Source organism: Prunus persica, chromosome G1, assembly GCF_000346465.2.
Source record: "Prunus persica cultivar Lovell chromosome G1, Prunus_persica_NCBIv2, whole genome shotgun sequence".
NCBI lineage: Eukaryota > Viridiplantae > Streptophyta > Magnoliopsida > Rosales > Rosaceae > Prunus > Prunus persica.
In genome coordinates this window covers 26,828,448-26,842,825 of record NC_034009.1, presented here as the reverse complement: position 1 = coordinate 26,842,825, position 14,378 = coordinate 26,828,448, and the positions used below count along the sequence as shown (strand labels likewise).

Sequence of the window (14,378 nt, the reverse complement as noted above, 5' to 3'; positions counted from 1 at the left end):
TATGGAGCTGCTTCCTATTGCTGTAGCATTTCTTTCATAAGGGAAGAATAAAAAATTGTCTAATATGAATTGTAATCATAAATACTTTTGTTGGACCATCGAATTCATGTATGTTGTAACATCCTATCCCGAAATTTAATTTAATTTAATTTTAAAAATTCTAAAGTGAAAGGATGACTTTAATCTTAGGGTTCTTTGGTGTGTGAGAGTTTGTGATTCAATATATGTACGCATGTATGTCAGGCAATGATCTTATTTAGCTGCAACTTCTTATTATAAAGCTCACTTACTATGCATTTGTCTTGATTTGGAAATGGTTGATGCCATCACTATCATATGATATTTGCAATGCCATTTAAGCTTTAGTTCAGTGAAATTTTATACAGACTTTGCATTGCAGTTTTGGTAATTACAATTGAATTTTTGCTTTTTCCTTGGCCTTCAACCTCACAAATTTGAAGAGTAGAGGCTACCCAGATGAGGAATTGGGTGGGCAAGAGAAGAGTAGAACTATCCAAGAGCCAGGGAACTCAAAATTGGACTTTCGGAAGCTGCATTGCAATTTTGAAAACTGCATTACACTTTTCATTTAATTACAATTGGATTTTTTCTCTCTCCTTGGCCTTCAACCTCACCAATTTGAAGAGTATGAGCTACCCATATGAGGAATTGGGTGGGTAAGAGAAGAGTAGAACTACCCAAGAGCAAGGGAACTCAAAATTGGACTTTTGGAAACTGCATTGCCAGAAACAGAGTATTTTACCAACATGTCTTGAATAAAACAAAAATATAGTTTTGTTTTGTTTAACTCTAGAAATGAGCATTTTTGCCCAAACTCAGCATTGCAAGTTCCATTTTTGTATTGCGGTTTCCGTTTATGCATTGCAGTTTCCGCATCTACATCGCAGTTTCCATTTTAGTACTTTCATCTTGGTTCCTCCATTTTGCTTCTATAAAATTAATTTTTGCTTTTGTAGCTGTTTTCGTTTTCGTTTTTTTTTGTTTTTTTTGTTTTTTTGTTTTTATAACATAATTGATATCTACATTGTATTTTTGTTGTAGTTTATGTTTTTATTTGCAATTCTTGTGTGAATATGTGTTGAAATGAATATTTTTTTAATTTAAAAAACCGTTGATTGTCTATATAAATATTGCATAACTGAATAAATATTACAAAATCAAGTTTGGTGTAGTGGTTTGTGGGTGAGCCTTTCTACTTTGAGGGTTAAGGTTTGAGTCCATTCAATGACACAAAATCTATTTTTTTGTTTTTTTGTTTAAAGGTGAATAAAGGGCAACAAAGTTGGTCCCTTGCCCGACGGAGGTGGCTGGCGGCGGTTGGCTGGATATGGACATGTGACATAGTATGCTTGCTTTAGAAAGAGTGTCATTGTGTGTAATTTTGATATTTTTTAATGGTATTTTTGTAAAATTAGATACTACATTTTGGTCTTTGACCTTATACTAATTAAATGAAATTATATTCATATCTTTCAAATTAGTAAACTATATTGTGTTTTAAAACTAAAACTCACTTTAATTTTTCAACGTTATTTTCTTTTGAAAAAATTTCAGAACTTTTACGCGCTCCCCAAAAACAAAAGAAAGGCAAATTACAGAGGATCGGCTTGAGGCCCAATCAAATAGTTGGCTCACTCGACGGCCCTTAGATACTGAACTCGCCCAATTGAAACGATATTACTGCTGTCGTTGAATTTCGTTAGGATTCTGATTTTCCACAGAGAGCGTATGCAATCTTATCCTAGACCCTCGATGGCGCTCTACAGGTCCTGTGGCGCTCTCATTTCGAGCCTAGCACTCGGTCCCTCCAAAACACCAATGTCAACCATTCATCTTCAACATTTCCCAACAATTTCCTCAAAACCCATATTCAAAAACACCACCGCAAAGCCATTAAGAGCCACGAAGACACCCCAGAAGTACGTGTACCCTGACCCAATCCCCCAATTTGCAGAATCTGTAAGTACCTTTCAAAATTAGTACACTTCAAAAAAAAAAAAAAAAAGTCTGAAATTGAGTGCATGTTTGTGTAATTAGCTTGACTTGTTTGTTGTGGCCTTGTGGTTGCAGGAGGCCCAGAAGTTCAGGGCTGAGCTTTCCAGGAAGCTGTTGAAGGACAAGGAGACTTTTGGGGATGACCTCCATAGCGTCATAGATGTTTGTTCACAGGTATGTTTCTCTCCTTTCTTCCTATAAATGGTGAAGATGACAAAATTAGAAAATGATGCTCTGTGTTTTCACAAGTTCAGAGATATAAGAATTATGAAGAATGAACAGATTACAAGCTGCCCCATCAAAAGTAATGGGCTTGGGCTTGTAGACATTTTTGTTTATTTTCCAACTTCCCAAGGTAATGAGAACATTCAAGTTCTGCCTAAGAAGAAGGTACCATAATAAAGAGCTGGTGCAAGTCGGTTGTTTGGTTTACATTTATTATTCTAAACTTGTGGTGGCTCAGAATTGGTTGCCAATGTGACATGTGGTCCTAGCATTCATTCATGGTATCTCTGTGTGTTGGATTTTATTTCGGACTCATTTATTTGCCAACCCTGGAAAAATCAGGTTTAAAAATACTATGTGAAAGGACAATTTGCTTAAACACTAAACCTCCAGGTTTGAATCTGTGATTTCTTTCGGAAGGGTGATTGATTCTATTGGCACCCAAAATGTTGATCTAGACCTTCCTCACTTTTTAATTCCAAGTTCAAGCACACCGGAGGGGTAAAGGGATATGAGAATTTCCTTTTCAATTTTTTAACTAAACTACGGGGAGGGAGATTCAAACTTGGGTGCACAGTGGAGAGCACACCGACTCTAACCAACTTAGTTAAGCCCATGTTTGCTTCCTTTTTCAAAGTTTTAATTTCTTTTTTCCATTTATATTATAAAGATTAAGATTGAGGTTATAAAGTCATTGAAAGAATTAATAATTGGGGTCTTAGGGTGCAACTTTTTTGGTGCGAGCCACCCTTATTTGAATCAGCAAAGATTTGTTTCCTTTCTTTTCTGTGGTGAGGTTTGAGTTTGCCCTGACCTGTAAACCGTACAATAATTGAGCCCCTAGACAAATATCTGACCCGACTCCATTGTACTATTTTCCAGACAGCTTCCATCAAATTGTTCTAACTTTCTGTGCACGTTTACCTTCACGCTGGCAATGTTTTGACTTATTACGACCTATATGCGGTGCATGAAGCTAAAGTTAGATCTGCATAACTATTTGAACTATTCAGAATCAACTCATTTAACATGTTGGTTTAATCAAACCAGATATTCAGTGAGTTCTTGCTCAAGGAGTATGGAGGACCTGGGACATTATTGGTGGAGCCTTTCACTGATATGCTGGTTGCTCTCAAGGAGAAGGAATTACCAGGAGCACCTTTGGCTGCAAGGGCATCTCTGTTATGGGCTCAAAGCTATTTAGATCAAGACTGGGAAATTTGGAACTCAAAATCACCAAACTAATGTTGTTTCTTCATTTACAATCCACACAAGTCTGAATTTTTCATTTGGTGTTGTATTTCTCCAGATTATTTATATATATATATATATATATATATATCAAACACAAAAAGTTGTAAAGACCCAAAACTCGCACTTCTAATACAATGTCAGATTCAGTGGTTTTTGTGTTGCTATACATGATGATGATGTCTTATTGCTTTGAACATGGGTCGAATTGGGGCTCTGTTGTGGTTGACATTGGATTAGAAAATTTGGTTCCCAAACTCCATGAATTTTGGGTTTTCAATCTATTTTTCCACGCTCCAGGATTGCGTGCACCTGGATATGATGAAACTGAAGGAGCCAGTCCATTTTACATTCACTCTACTGCCTACTCTGCATTTTGCTACTGAAACGTTGAACCATTGGTCAGCTCACACCCTCAGAGATGCTCTGCAATGAGGGGCGCCAAGACTTTGACCTCAGTGCAGCAGCAGCAGTTGCGGCAGCAGCATTCGCTGTCCTGGGTCGGTGCCTTTCGTGTTTTGTTGCCTGAAATTTTTTGACATGGTGAAAGCATTAGTATTTCTGACTTATAACCAGTAGTTTCAGAAACAAAGATTAAAAGGGTTGTTTTGGGTGATTGCTCTTGTTCAATTTCTCATCACAGATGAAGATGACCAAAAAGAAAGCACAAAAAACAAACTAAGATGACAATTGCTTGATGAAATGAAACGACATACATGGTTGATATTCTCCTTCTCAGACTTCCCTTCTTCTGCCTCATCACAACCTGAACTCTGTTTCTCTTGCCCTGCTTGCAACTTCTCAAGTGTTTCCAGCTGCTGCTTCTTTGTTTTTGCGTACTTCTTTGCCCTCAGCACCTTTACAACCTCTACAACCACAAACAAAAACCAAACATCAATTAAAGACTCTTCAAACCCAACAGCCTCATACTCTAAAATATATTTACACACAAAACAGAAGTATACCTTGAGTTGTGACCAGCCGATAGGCATGGCCAAGAGCAAGAGTTTCGTTGGGTCTAAGAAGCTTAACACGAGTGAAACGCACAGTCTTGTTGTGCTCCTGGCTCTCTACCTCTTCCTGATGTTGATCAGAAACCGGCAATGGAATGATCAAAGAAACATAGTGACCAGGGTTCAATCTCATCACCTCGCTTGCACTGATAGGCCAATACATCCTCTCTATCTTCCCACTTGGATGCTGTACCACCAGAGCTGCAGCATCAATAGCCTGACAGTTTCCCATCTCTCTGTCTCTCTCTCTAGAAACCAATGAAAGATGAAGAAGAAGAAGAAGAAGACGACGACGAAGGTAGAGATAAGGAAGAAGAAGAATGAATAGGAGAGGTGGAAGAAGCAGAAGTCACTTTCTATACAGCTCGTCTCAGCCCAAACCCCACACCCAATGATTTAAGTAAAAATGGGTTAAGCTTAAAAGTGTCTAAAAATTCAAGCAAAGGCCGTCCTTCCCCAACTAACTCATGCTACGTGCATCAATTTAAACCAAATTGACATTAAAACATCATGTCCAAAATAAAATTCCCAATACTTTTTTAGATTAGCACGAGTACTAATGACTGTGAGATTAAGCAAGGATAACAAGGATTATTATTAGTAATGTATTTATATATGACACATTGACAATCACCGGCATGGGATTTGGTGCCACGTGGAGAGATGTCAGATGATAGTGATTTGGACGGACATGCTCGGCGCTGTCGACGGGGTCAAGGTTTTCAGACTTGGGAAAAATCGAAGTTCCTAATTAATGTAAAAATGATTAAATTATGTGACCAACTATTTCTGACCAAAACGGCAAGACGGGCACAGCGAGCGTGCGTGTGTACGTGTGGTGAAGATTCTTTTGCGTTGATCAGACACCATGGACAACGACATCCTACCCCCTCATCTCATCACACACACTTTGGTTCCTTTGCTAGGCTCTAGCTTTTTGTACTGTTTGGTTGATGAGAAAGTGGTGAGAAAAAGACAAGTTCCAAATGTGAATATAGGATACAGTCGGAACTTCAGCTTTATACGCATTCGCCAGTTCATATTCTCTAGTTTTTGAATTTATCTATGAGTATAGTATAGATAGTACTACTCATTGGAGATGGGAAGCTAATATGCATCTAAAGCAAAGCAACCCACTAATATGTCTTTTCTTTGTGTGGAATATTTAACACTCCATGCACAACTTTTCGTACAAGCTTCAGAGTCCAATGCAATGCAATTTGAGTAGGATCCAAGGATATCTCAAAGTATTTAACTACGATATTTCGGTGCTTTCAATCTAATTATCTGTGTATTTGTTTCATCATGTCATTAATGATATTAAATTTTTGTCGAACCGGCTAGTTGCCATCCTTATCAATAAGTTTAGGTTTCACTATTCTTTAAAAAAAAAAAAAAGAGAGAATTTAAGATGTGGACAAGCACATTCAACAAAAACAATCGTTTTAATCCACTTATATATAAATTTTTTTTTTTAAGGACTGAGGATGAGAATATCACATCTTACCCCCCAAAAAAGGAAAAAAGTGAGAAAATCACTGAAGTGGACCGCCAGAATCAATCTTGTATAAATTTTTGGGAGCAAACCCTGCTGACTCTTCAACATCTCTGGTCACACAGTCGATTTTCGAACCCCAGATTTTAGACAAGGTGAACATAAAAATTGACCAAATGAAGAATGAAAATGTTAAAATTTTCTGTTCTATCCTTAAAAAAATATTTATCATTGGATAATGAGCAAAAGCCTGACCAAGTTAAGAGAGAGGTGGAAATCTTGCTGACAATCTTTGACTACTGTAAATCTGGTTTAACTTAAACTAATTATATATATATATATATATATCTGAGTTTAATTAAACACCATCTAAACATGTAAACATCCCATGGTTAATGTCAGTGTGTGTAAGCCATGTGAGGTGTTGCAGATTTTCTGGCTCACATATTTAATGAGAATGGACTATTTCTTGTTCAAACACCCAATAATTTTATATACACCAAACGGCCCTTATGGCATTGGTTGTGACAGTCATTAATATTTAATAAAATTATTATAAGCCTATCACTTTTATTAATATTAGGACAGCTTTAAATATAAGAAGTGGATGGGGATTCAATTTCAGATAATAATAATAATAATAATAATAATAATAATAATAATAATTGTTCATAGATTGCAGCCTGTGGGGGCGGCAAGATTAGGTCTTGAATGTCTGTTCCTTGCTTCCTCTGGCCTTTTAAACATTCTTGAAATCTAATTAAAACCTTTGCCAACAACCAATTGACTCTCTGAAAGGGTCTTGTTTAATTAGTGGGGTTGTTCTTATTGTTCTTTTCTTCTTGTTTTGGACACATGGTTTTCAATGTGTCTTTCTCCACATTCTTCCCCCCCAACCCCATGATACTAAACACAAACTATCCATTCTCAGTTTAAAATTTTATTTTCTTCTTTTCTTTAAACAATGGAATGAATCATTGTCGAAGATCCCGACGACATAAGAGCAAAAATAAAATTTAGGAAACAAGAGGAAACTGTTACTGATGTCATTTGCTGTTAATGATGTTCATGCATTAGTCTTGAAGATCTACTTCGAATTTAGGTTTCAGTACAATTGGTACAGAACTAGCTTAATGGTATTTTAGGACATGTTGGAATATAATAAACTCTGCGTGACTTGTAAGTGAGGCATATAAAGTTCACATGGGGAACCATGTGAGTGTTATACAAGGACAGTTGAGATTTTTAGGACAACTGTGAGGTCTTTTTCTTACTGGGGAGCCCTTCAATTTAGAGGTCAAAAAAGTTGGCTGGTCACACTGCATTTTTCCTCGTACGGTAAATGGTAACAAAATTTTACAGTAAACTAGACTTGAAATTTGATCTTTTAGGCTAAACTAGCCTGTTATTCTGTTTGTAATTTTTTACTACAGTTTAGATTCAGAGGGAGGTTATTGTAATTTGCCCTGCTTTGAGAAGTGCCAGCCAAGCCAACATGTATATATAAAACCTTAGAAGATGCTTCTTTTTATGCTAATCTTCTCCCTCATAAAACCAAATTTTAGTGCTTCTTTGTCATTGTTTCCCAAGGGTACTCTTCAAGAACACATTATTGAAAAGCATGATATCATAATCAATAATCGTATATTCTTTATTTCAAATAAAGCATCTAATGGTTCTTAACTAGACATTGCGGCATCTCCATTGCACTACAGTTAGTGGAAGAACCCCTTTTTTTTTTCTTTCTAAAATAAGGGTTTTATTTAATTCATAGTGGAAATAACTTTTAACAACAAAAGATCATGAATTTTTTTTTTGCTTACAAGCGATAGTTTAAACTAAAGGGGAGGAGAATTTCTCACACACACATACAATTAAGATGTCATGGGATTTCGAACCTAAGACCTCTTGTCTACAAGTCACGGCCTTTTTCTTCTTATTCGAACTTGAGATCATCAATCTTTAGCACTGAGGATGAGATTTTTGTTATAAAGGTGGTCATACATATCAAAACACCATCAAAGATGTAGCACTAATGTTAATTAGGCACCAGGATCTTCACTAATATCTTAAGTTAAAAGGAAATCTCTTTTCTTCAGAGATTAAGCCTTTTTCTTTTGATATGTTAGAACCACACTCAGGATATGATTTTGTATTATCATTTTGACAACTTTCTAAAATCATAATGGGTCAACAACAATGGTTGATCAGCTCGAGGTAATAATATGTCCTAATTATTAACAGATTATAGAACTTCATATTCAACAGAAGAAAAGATTGAACAGTGATGATTGTTTAGGCCCCCCCCAAAAAAAAAAAAAAAAAACTATCAAAATGTTTACTTTATTTTCTCTGTCAGAGAACATTAGATAATTTGTCTCTAAACAAATTTATGTTTTCTGACTTATCAGGAACAGTCTTGCTGTATACATCTTTCTTTGATGTTTACCGGCAAATTCATGCATGATAAAAGTTATTTAACACTTTATAAAACTTTTATGATTTATGATTGCAATGGTTCCTTGGCATAATCTGCGCATCAGACAGAACAAATGGGACTTGAGAGTTGAATTATTGATTAGGCAGAAAGATACCCTAATCCGTCCATGGCCTTGAAGAAATCTGAAATGGACACGAGCATTTGTGGTGGTCACCATGTCACCCCTATGATTCTTCGTTAAATCACATCAAAATTGGCCTGCCTTGGTTTTTAGAGACACATTAACAACATAATAGGTTAATTCCTTGCCTTAATAGGAATCTGTTCTACCTAATAAATCTTGGTGGTGTTTTCTTTTTTCTTCTAATCTATGCTTTTTAAGTAAATAGAGCAATTAGGGGGCCAAAACCTATTTTCTTTTGCTTTTGCAAAATGGGCCTCTGTCTGTACCCAGCTGAGCTTTTTCTAGAAAGCTTAGAGCCCAAGATACAGCTGGGTTTTCTTAGTTCTTACACTTGATTGAGAAACGTGGCAAAAAAATTGCGGTCAAAAACCACACACCGTCGCTGGCTCATGAGAGAGCTGTTGGAGATAATAAAAGAAAGTGATCAAAGAGGTTACAGAAGAGAGGGGTTGTTGGTATGGCCAATGCTGCAATGCTGAAGGCCTCTCATCCTTATTTGCTGTGGTGTGTCCCTTTACCTTATTTGCTGCCTAACTTTCCCAAAATAAAGGTGGAAATGGAACCAATCCAGGACGGCTTGTCGTTTTCAAATTTTAGTTGTTGCTAATCTGAAGTGTCTGTGAGGTCCTAATTGGAAGGTGGTAGGAGCCATGCGGCGCAACAAATGAAGTTTCTCATGCACAATCCAGTCACATGCAAATGCAGGAAAGCAAAACTCCCAGTTGGTATTTGGAGAAAGGGGACTTGCTAGAACAAAGATTTTTCGTTTAAAGTACTATTGTGTTCTTCCTTGGAGTTAATAAAAAGATTAGGAGGAAACAAAACATTCATGTTCACTAGTGTGATGCACACATTTTTGAGATACTGTGTGACCATTTGACTCTGTTCACTGAAGCACCCCAATTTGACAATCACACCGAGGGGAAGAACTTGTTGAGGTTGAAAGGCAGGGAATAGAATTCCTCACTTCTTGTATCCGTCTTAAATGATCGGAATCTATCCCACCAATGCATGCCGCGATCTTTCCTCGTTGCATTGTCATTGCGATGCAGCGTGATGTCCAGGAATAGGCCCAGGAAACCAGCAACAAATGCTTCCGATGAGAAGGGAACATTCACCATATCATTGAACTGCAAAAACATAAGGAAAAATGAGTGATTAAGTCTCTTGCATGAGACATGGGACTGAAACAAGAAAATATAATAGTGTTAAGAAGTTTAAAAGAGCATAGGAATACCCATCTTGCCCCAGTGTGCACCGGGCCGTAGCCTTTAACAAGGGTGTATTCATTGAAGTATTGTGGTATTGACAAGCCCATGTAAATAGAGAAGCCTAAAATAAATTTCGTCCTAAAACTGTTCAGATTGCAATACTGAAGCAAGGTAAGACCTGCTGAACCTGCTCGTGCACACAATTATGGAGAAATGCATTAATTGACCTTCAACTGAGGTTTATAATCAAAACCTGACTCATCAGTTGACAACATACCAACATAAGCGAAGAAAAAGCAATACAATGCTGCAATGATTGGTGCAGGAATTGAGGCAAAGACAGCTCCAAATTTTCCTGAAAATCCATGTTTTGTTTAAGCACACCTATAAGACGACAGATCACAACAAAAATCCTAACATAAATCACTTACCGAGTATGGAAAAGAATATCATGAAACTGGCTGAAATCTGAACAACTCTTCGGCTGCCAACCCGTGTTAATGCTAACAAACCAGCATTTTCACTGGAGATAAATTCAAGAATGGTTATCAGGCCAATTGGTGAAAATAGGTAGTAATATAATAACTTGAAATGTTATTTCTAGATATACGTTAGCTGCAAAAGAATCTTACACAGATACTGATGAGCCACTCCCAGTGCCGAATATACCACAAAAAAGAATGCCAACTCCCTAGAATCAGAATACAAAGAATAAATAATGTTAAGCTAGGTTTATAAAGAATAAACTGAAGTCTTTTCTGTTTTAGGCTTGAAAATGTGTTTTTGCTTTCAGTTTGTCTGTAGAAGATTGTTCATAGGGACTTGAAATTGATCCACATAAGGGAAAAGTATAAAAGATGCAATCATATGTAATTACCTGCCAACCAACACCACGGCTTAAAATAGAAGGTGGCAGCGGAGTTGCACTTGCATACCTTGACACAGCAATAAAGCCGCCAGTGGACTGTTCAACCATAAAACTTGCATTAGAATAATTAAATCAAACATCAATTTGATCTGCCATATATTTAATAGAATCCAAAACAGATACTGCATTAAGTTATAAAAACTTAAGAATGAGAACAAGAGGAGTACGCAAACCTCCACAAGAGCAACAAATGAAGCAGCCATCATTGCAAAAGCTTCTCCAGCATCAAAAGTGGGAGCTCCCCATTGAAAAGGATATGGAACTCTTATCCTGATAAAGTGTTAAACAATTAGCATCCAAAGTGGGAGCTTCATATTTTAACAGGATATTGATCTCTTATCCAGTGAAGTGTTAAACAATGAGAAGCAGTATGGACCAAACTAACTCGCCTCTCTGTCATGTCATTCTTATTTGAATAGAAGACAATTGAGACTAACATCTAACACCACATGAGAGCATTCCTTCTAGAGTTGCTGGTATTTAGTACACTAAAATGAATATATGAATTATCATAACCCTATAAGAAGGAAGCACCACAAGAGAATTACCATGGAGCAGCACCTATAATGCCAGCACGATCAGTTCGACAGGTCAATTGAGTTGTGGGTCCTGTGTTCTTATAGGCCCCACCCACAGTGAGCAGATGAGCATAAACCCACACAATCGCCACCGAAAATAAAACCGCAAAGCGATCAAAGAAGAGCGTCTCACTGCGCATCAAATGAGGTATGTACTGGAGAAATTCATTAGATTAACACACTTCCATACAAATGTTTCAACTGAGGGGATACAGTTGATATTGTTTAATACTGTTGTGAATGCCGTACCAAGGAAGGAGCAAAATATCAAATGATTGAAGATTACCTGTGAAAATATCAGTAGAATGATGAGTTGTGGTAGCCCAATCTCCACACATTTTGCAAACTACACATCCAAAGACAAAGTTAATAACCTAGTAAAATAAAAGAAGGGTGGGGTGGGAAGGAACAATTTATTAGGCAATCTCATCTCAACAAACGAACGTGTATACACATACCACAGGAAAACCAAACTCATACAGCCCAAAGCCTGACAAAGCAACCAAAGGAACAGCAGAAAGTGGACTTATGAACCTGGACAAGCAAAAAGAAATCATGGTTAACCAACAACATAGGTTCATGAGGCTTAACATATTTTAAAACACAAATGAAAGTTCCAACTCAGCATGAACTTTCAGTTGGAAACCATTTAAGTCCCAATGCATATAATTTTGAATGCTTCTGGGAGACAAAATTTAATTATAGAGTAGGTTGGCATTTGCAGTGAAAACTTCAAAAAGACCCAATAAATGCCAGGTGCTAACCAAAACATGTATTAAAAACCTCATAAAGAAAAGCTTAACCAGGCCAAAATACCAGAATGCAACTGAAAAGAATTTATTAAGTCTAATCATATGGCAGAGTTTTAACAAACCTCGCCACATTGCGCCAAAGACCACTGAAGCCAACAACAATCTGCAGAGTTGATGCAACAATAAGTGCACCCTGGGTTCCGCGCATTATCTTCTCGAATTTCTGCATACCCATTGTAGAACATGACAGACACTGTTATGTTTACATTAAAGATAATAGTAACCGAAAACGTAAGTGAGATTACAATTAAACAACCTCCTCGGGGTTCAAAACATCACTATATCGACCAGCCAAGATGATTGAAATGGTTGTTGGCACATAGGTATAAGATGCTCCAATCACTGCTGGTAAACGAGTCCCAAAGAATGTTTGAAGCAAGGTGTTTAATCCAGCAACAAACAGGATAGTCTGAATCATTTTTGCTTTCTCCCCCTAAAAGGATGGTGGAAAACTTACTAAGATAGCAAAAGAGTCATATAACTTGTGAAAAGATCAGCATATCAGAGAGAAGATGATCAAGAATTGTTAATTGCTTGCTACTATACTTGTAAAGACTTACATGTCCTCCTCCCATCTGGGGAACGAGAAAGGTAGGAATGAGAACTGTTGTGCCAAGCATCACCAAGTAATGTTGGAAGCCAAGTAGGATAGCTTCAGCTGCATAGAGAAAAAATTTCACACTTACACACAAAATCACATTGAGAAACAAATGCTGATGTAAGTGAAAATAGATAAATACCGAGGAAGGTGAAATAGTTTCATTTGTCATTTGGAAAGATTTAAAGTTTCCACAGATTAGAAAAAATAATAGTAACTAACTGGGGTTTTAAAACTCAACAAGGACTAACATCACTATTGGCATAACAACGTATCAACAAAACAAAAAGTAATGAAGGTGGTCAAATCGGTTACACAAGTCTGAACCAAACGACTCCGAATTGCAGTGTAAATCTTTATATGGTATAGCAGTGAAAATGCGAACAGCGAGGAAAGGGAATTATGCACTCACGCCAAGGAGGAGGACTGGTAATGCAGTAGGAAACGTTTGGTAGCTGATCTTTGACTGGATGAGGCTGTAGCTCCTCCTGTTTTGGCGGTGGTGCATGTCCGCCTCCTGCCATTTTCCTTTCCTGTTTTCTTCTTCTCCTTCTCTCTGTAAGACATCCAGAGTTCAGTTAACTATCGTTTTATTTACTCAGCATAATAACCGAACTTCCTGATAATACCCATATACTCAAAGCACCCAAAAGAAAAAGAAATAAAAATAAGTGTAATAAAAACAAGAGGTCTCAATCCTCAACAAACAACTCTGCCACCATCCTAATCTAACACCCAAACGACCAGCTTGAATCCCAGAGTCCCACTCAAATAAATCACCTACAAAGATTGATAATTTACAAAGAAAGGAAATCAAAAAACAAGGATGACAGCAAAGATTCTTACTTTTGATTTTGAAGAAGCTAAGGTAGCAACTTCAGAAGGCAAGCTCTTGCAGTGAGAAAACTCTCTTACTCTGGTCTCGAAAAGTTTGCTCAAGCTAAAACTCAGGGTCAGGGGTGAGTGTGCATTGTAATGAAAATGTGGCATATAGAAAGATTTACAACCCAAAACCCACTTGGAGCCCAAGGAACGTAAAGTGAGTGTGAAGATGTGGAGAAAAAGCAAAAGGAGGAAAGAAACTGAGACCCTTCCCCTCCTAAAGCGAGAAAGAAATTAAACCAAAACACCTCTCTGACCCAAAGGAATCTCCTACTCCATATCTTTATCATTATCAAATGCATATCTTTAATTTTTGCAATGTGGGTCGTCCTGCTTTTCCTCAATCACGTAAGGATGAAGCTTTGTATAAAAGCAGCTCCACCGCCACCACCTTTACTAATCTTATTATGACCAACTACAGTTTCGTTAATAGTAAAAAAAATTCAAAGGTGTAAACTTTGAAGCTCTTTGGAAGTAAAAGAAGTCTCTTTTCTTTTGTCATTTATTTATTTAGCAAGTAAAAGAAGCCTCTTTTTTGCAGAGAGCAGAGACTACAATATTAAAAATTGCAGAGAAGAGGCCATTTTCATACCTTGTTTGCAGGGCTCCTAAGACTGATGAAGCAATCAGTCCCTTTCTTTTCAAGTATGGTGTCAAACCGTATACACAATGTATCTCCGTTTTGTCTCAGTGATCTTTTTGATTCAGAGCTTTGCATGACACTTGGGCACTGAGCTGTCTGTCT

The 14,378-nt window shown here is 37.2% G+C and overlaps 3 protein-coding genes across 3 annotated transcripts; 1 reads left to right on the top strand and 2 right to left on the bottom strand.

Annotated features, from left to right (window-relative positions):
* On the top strand, nucleotides 1,610–3,659 carry LOC18789968 (protein PLASTID REDOX INSENSITIVE 2). The gene is made up of 3 exons (XM_007223907.2): nucleotides 1,610–1,980; nucleotides 2,092–2,190; nucleotides 3,292–3,659. Exons 1-3 carry the CDS (start codon nucleotides 1,750–1,752, stop codon nucleotides 3,484–3,486), a joined length of 525 nt encoding a protein of 174 aa, XP_007223969.2. The 5' UTR covers nucleotides 1,610–1,749; the 3' UTR covers nucleotides 3,487–3,659.
* Nucleotides 3,597–5,026, bottom strand: LOC18788331. Its single transcript, XM_007223473.2, has 3 exons — nucleotides 4,458–5,026; nucleotides 4,209–4,360; nucleotides 3,597–4,017 (listed from the first exon to the last, which is right to left on the bottom strand). The coding sequence occupies exons 1-3, from the start codon at nucleotides 4,735–4,737 to the stop codon at nucleotides 3,895–3,897; spliced, it is 555 nt and encodes a 184-aa protein (XP_007223535.1). The 5' UTR covers nucleotides 4,738–5,026; the 3' UTR covers nucleotides 3,597–3,894.
* On the bottom strand, nucleotides 9,331–13,970 carry LOC18791026 (nucleobase-ascorbate transporter 6). Its single transcript, XM_007221740.2, has 15 exons — nucleotides 13,598–13,970; nucleotides 13,164–13,307; nucleotides 12,714–12,811; nucleotides 12,410–12,586; nucleotides 12,216–12,316; nucleotides 11,800–11,875; nucleotides 11,628–11,687; nucleotides 11,312–11,496; nucleotides 10,937–11,033; nucleotides 10,713–10,799; nucleotides 10,468–10,526; nucleotides 10,267–10,358; nucleotides 10,113–10,190; nucleotides 9,862–10,022; nucleotides 9,331–9,754 (listed from the first exon to the last, which is right to left on the bottom strand). Exons 2-15 carry the CDS (start codon nucleotides 13,273–13,275, stop codon nucleotides 9,536–9,538), a joined length of 1,602 nt encoding a protein of 533 aa, XP_007221802.1. The 5' UTR covers nucleotides 13,276–13,307; nucleotides 13,598–13,970; the 3' UTR covers nucleotides 9,331–9,535.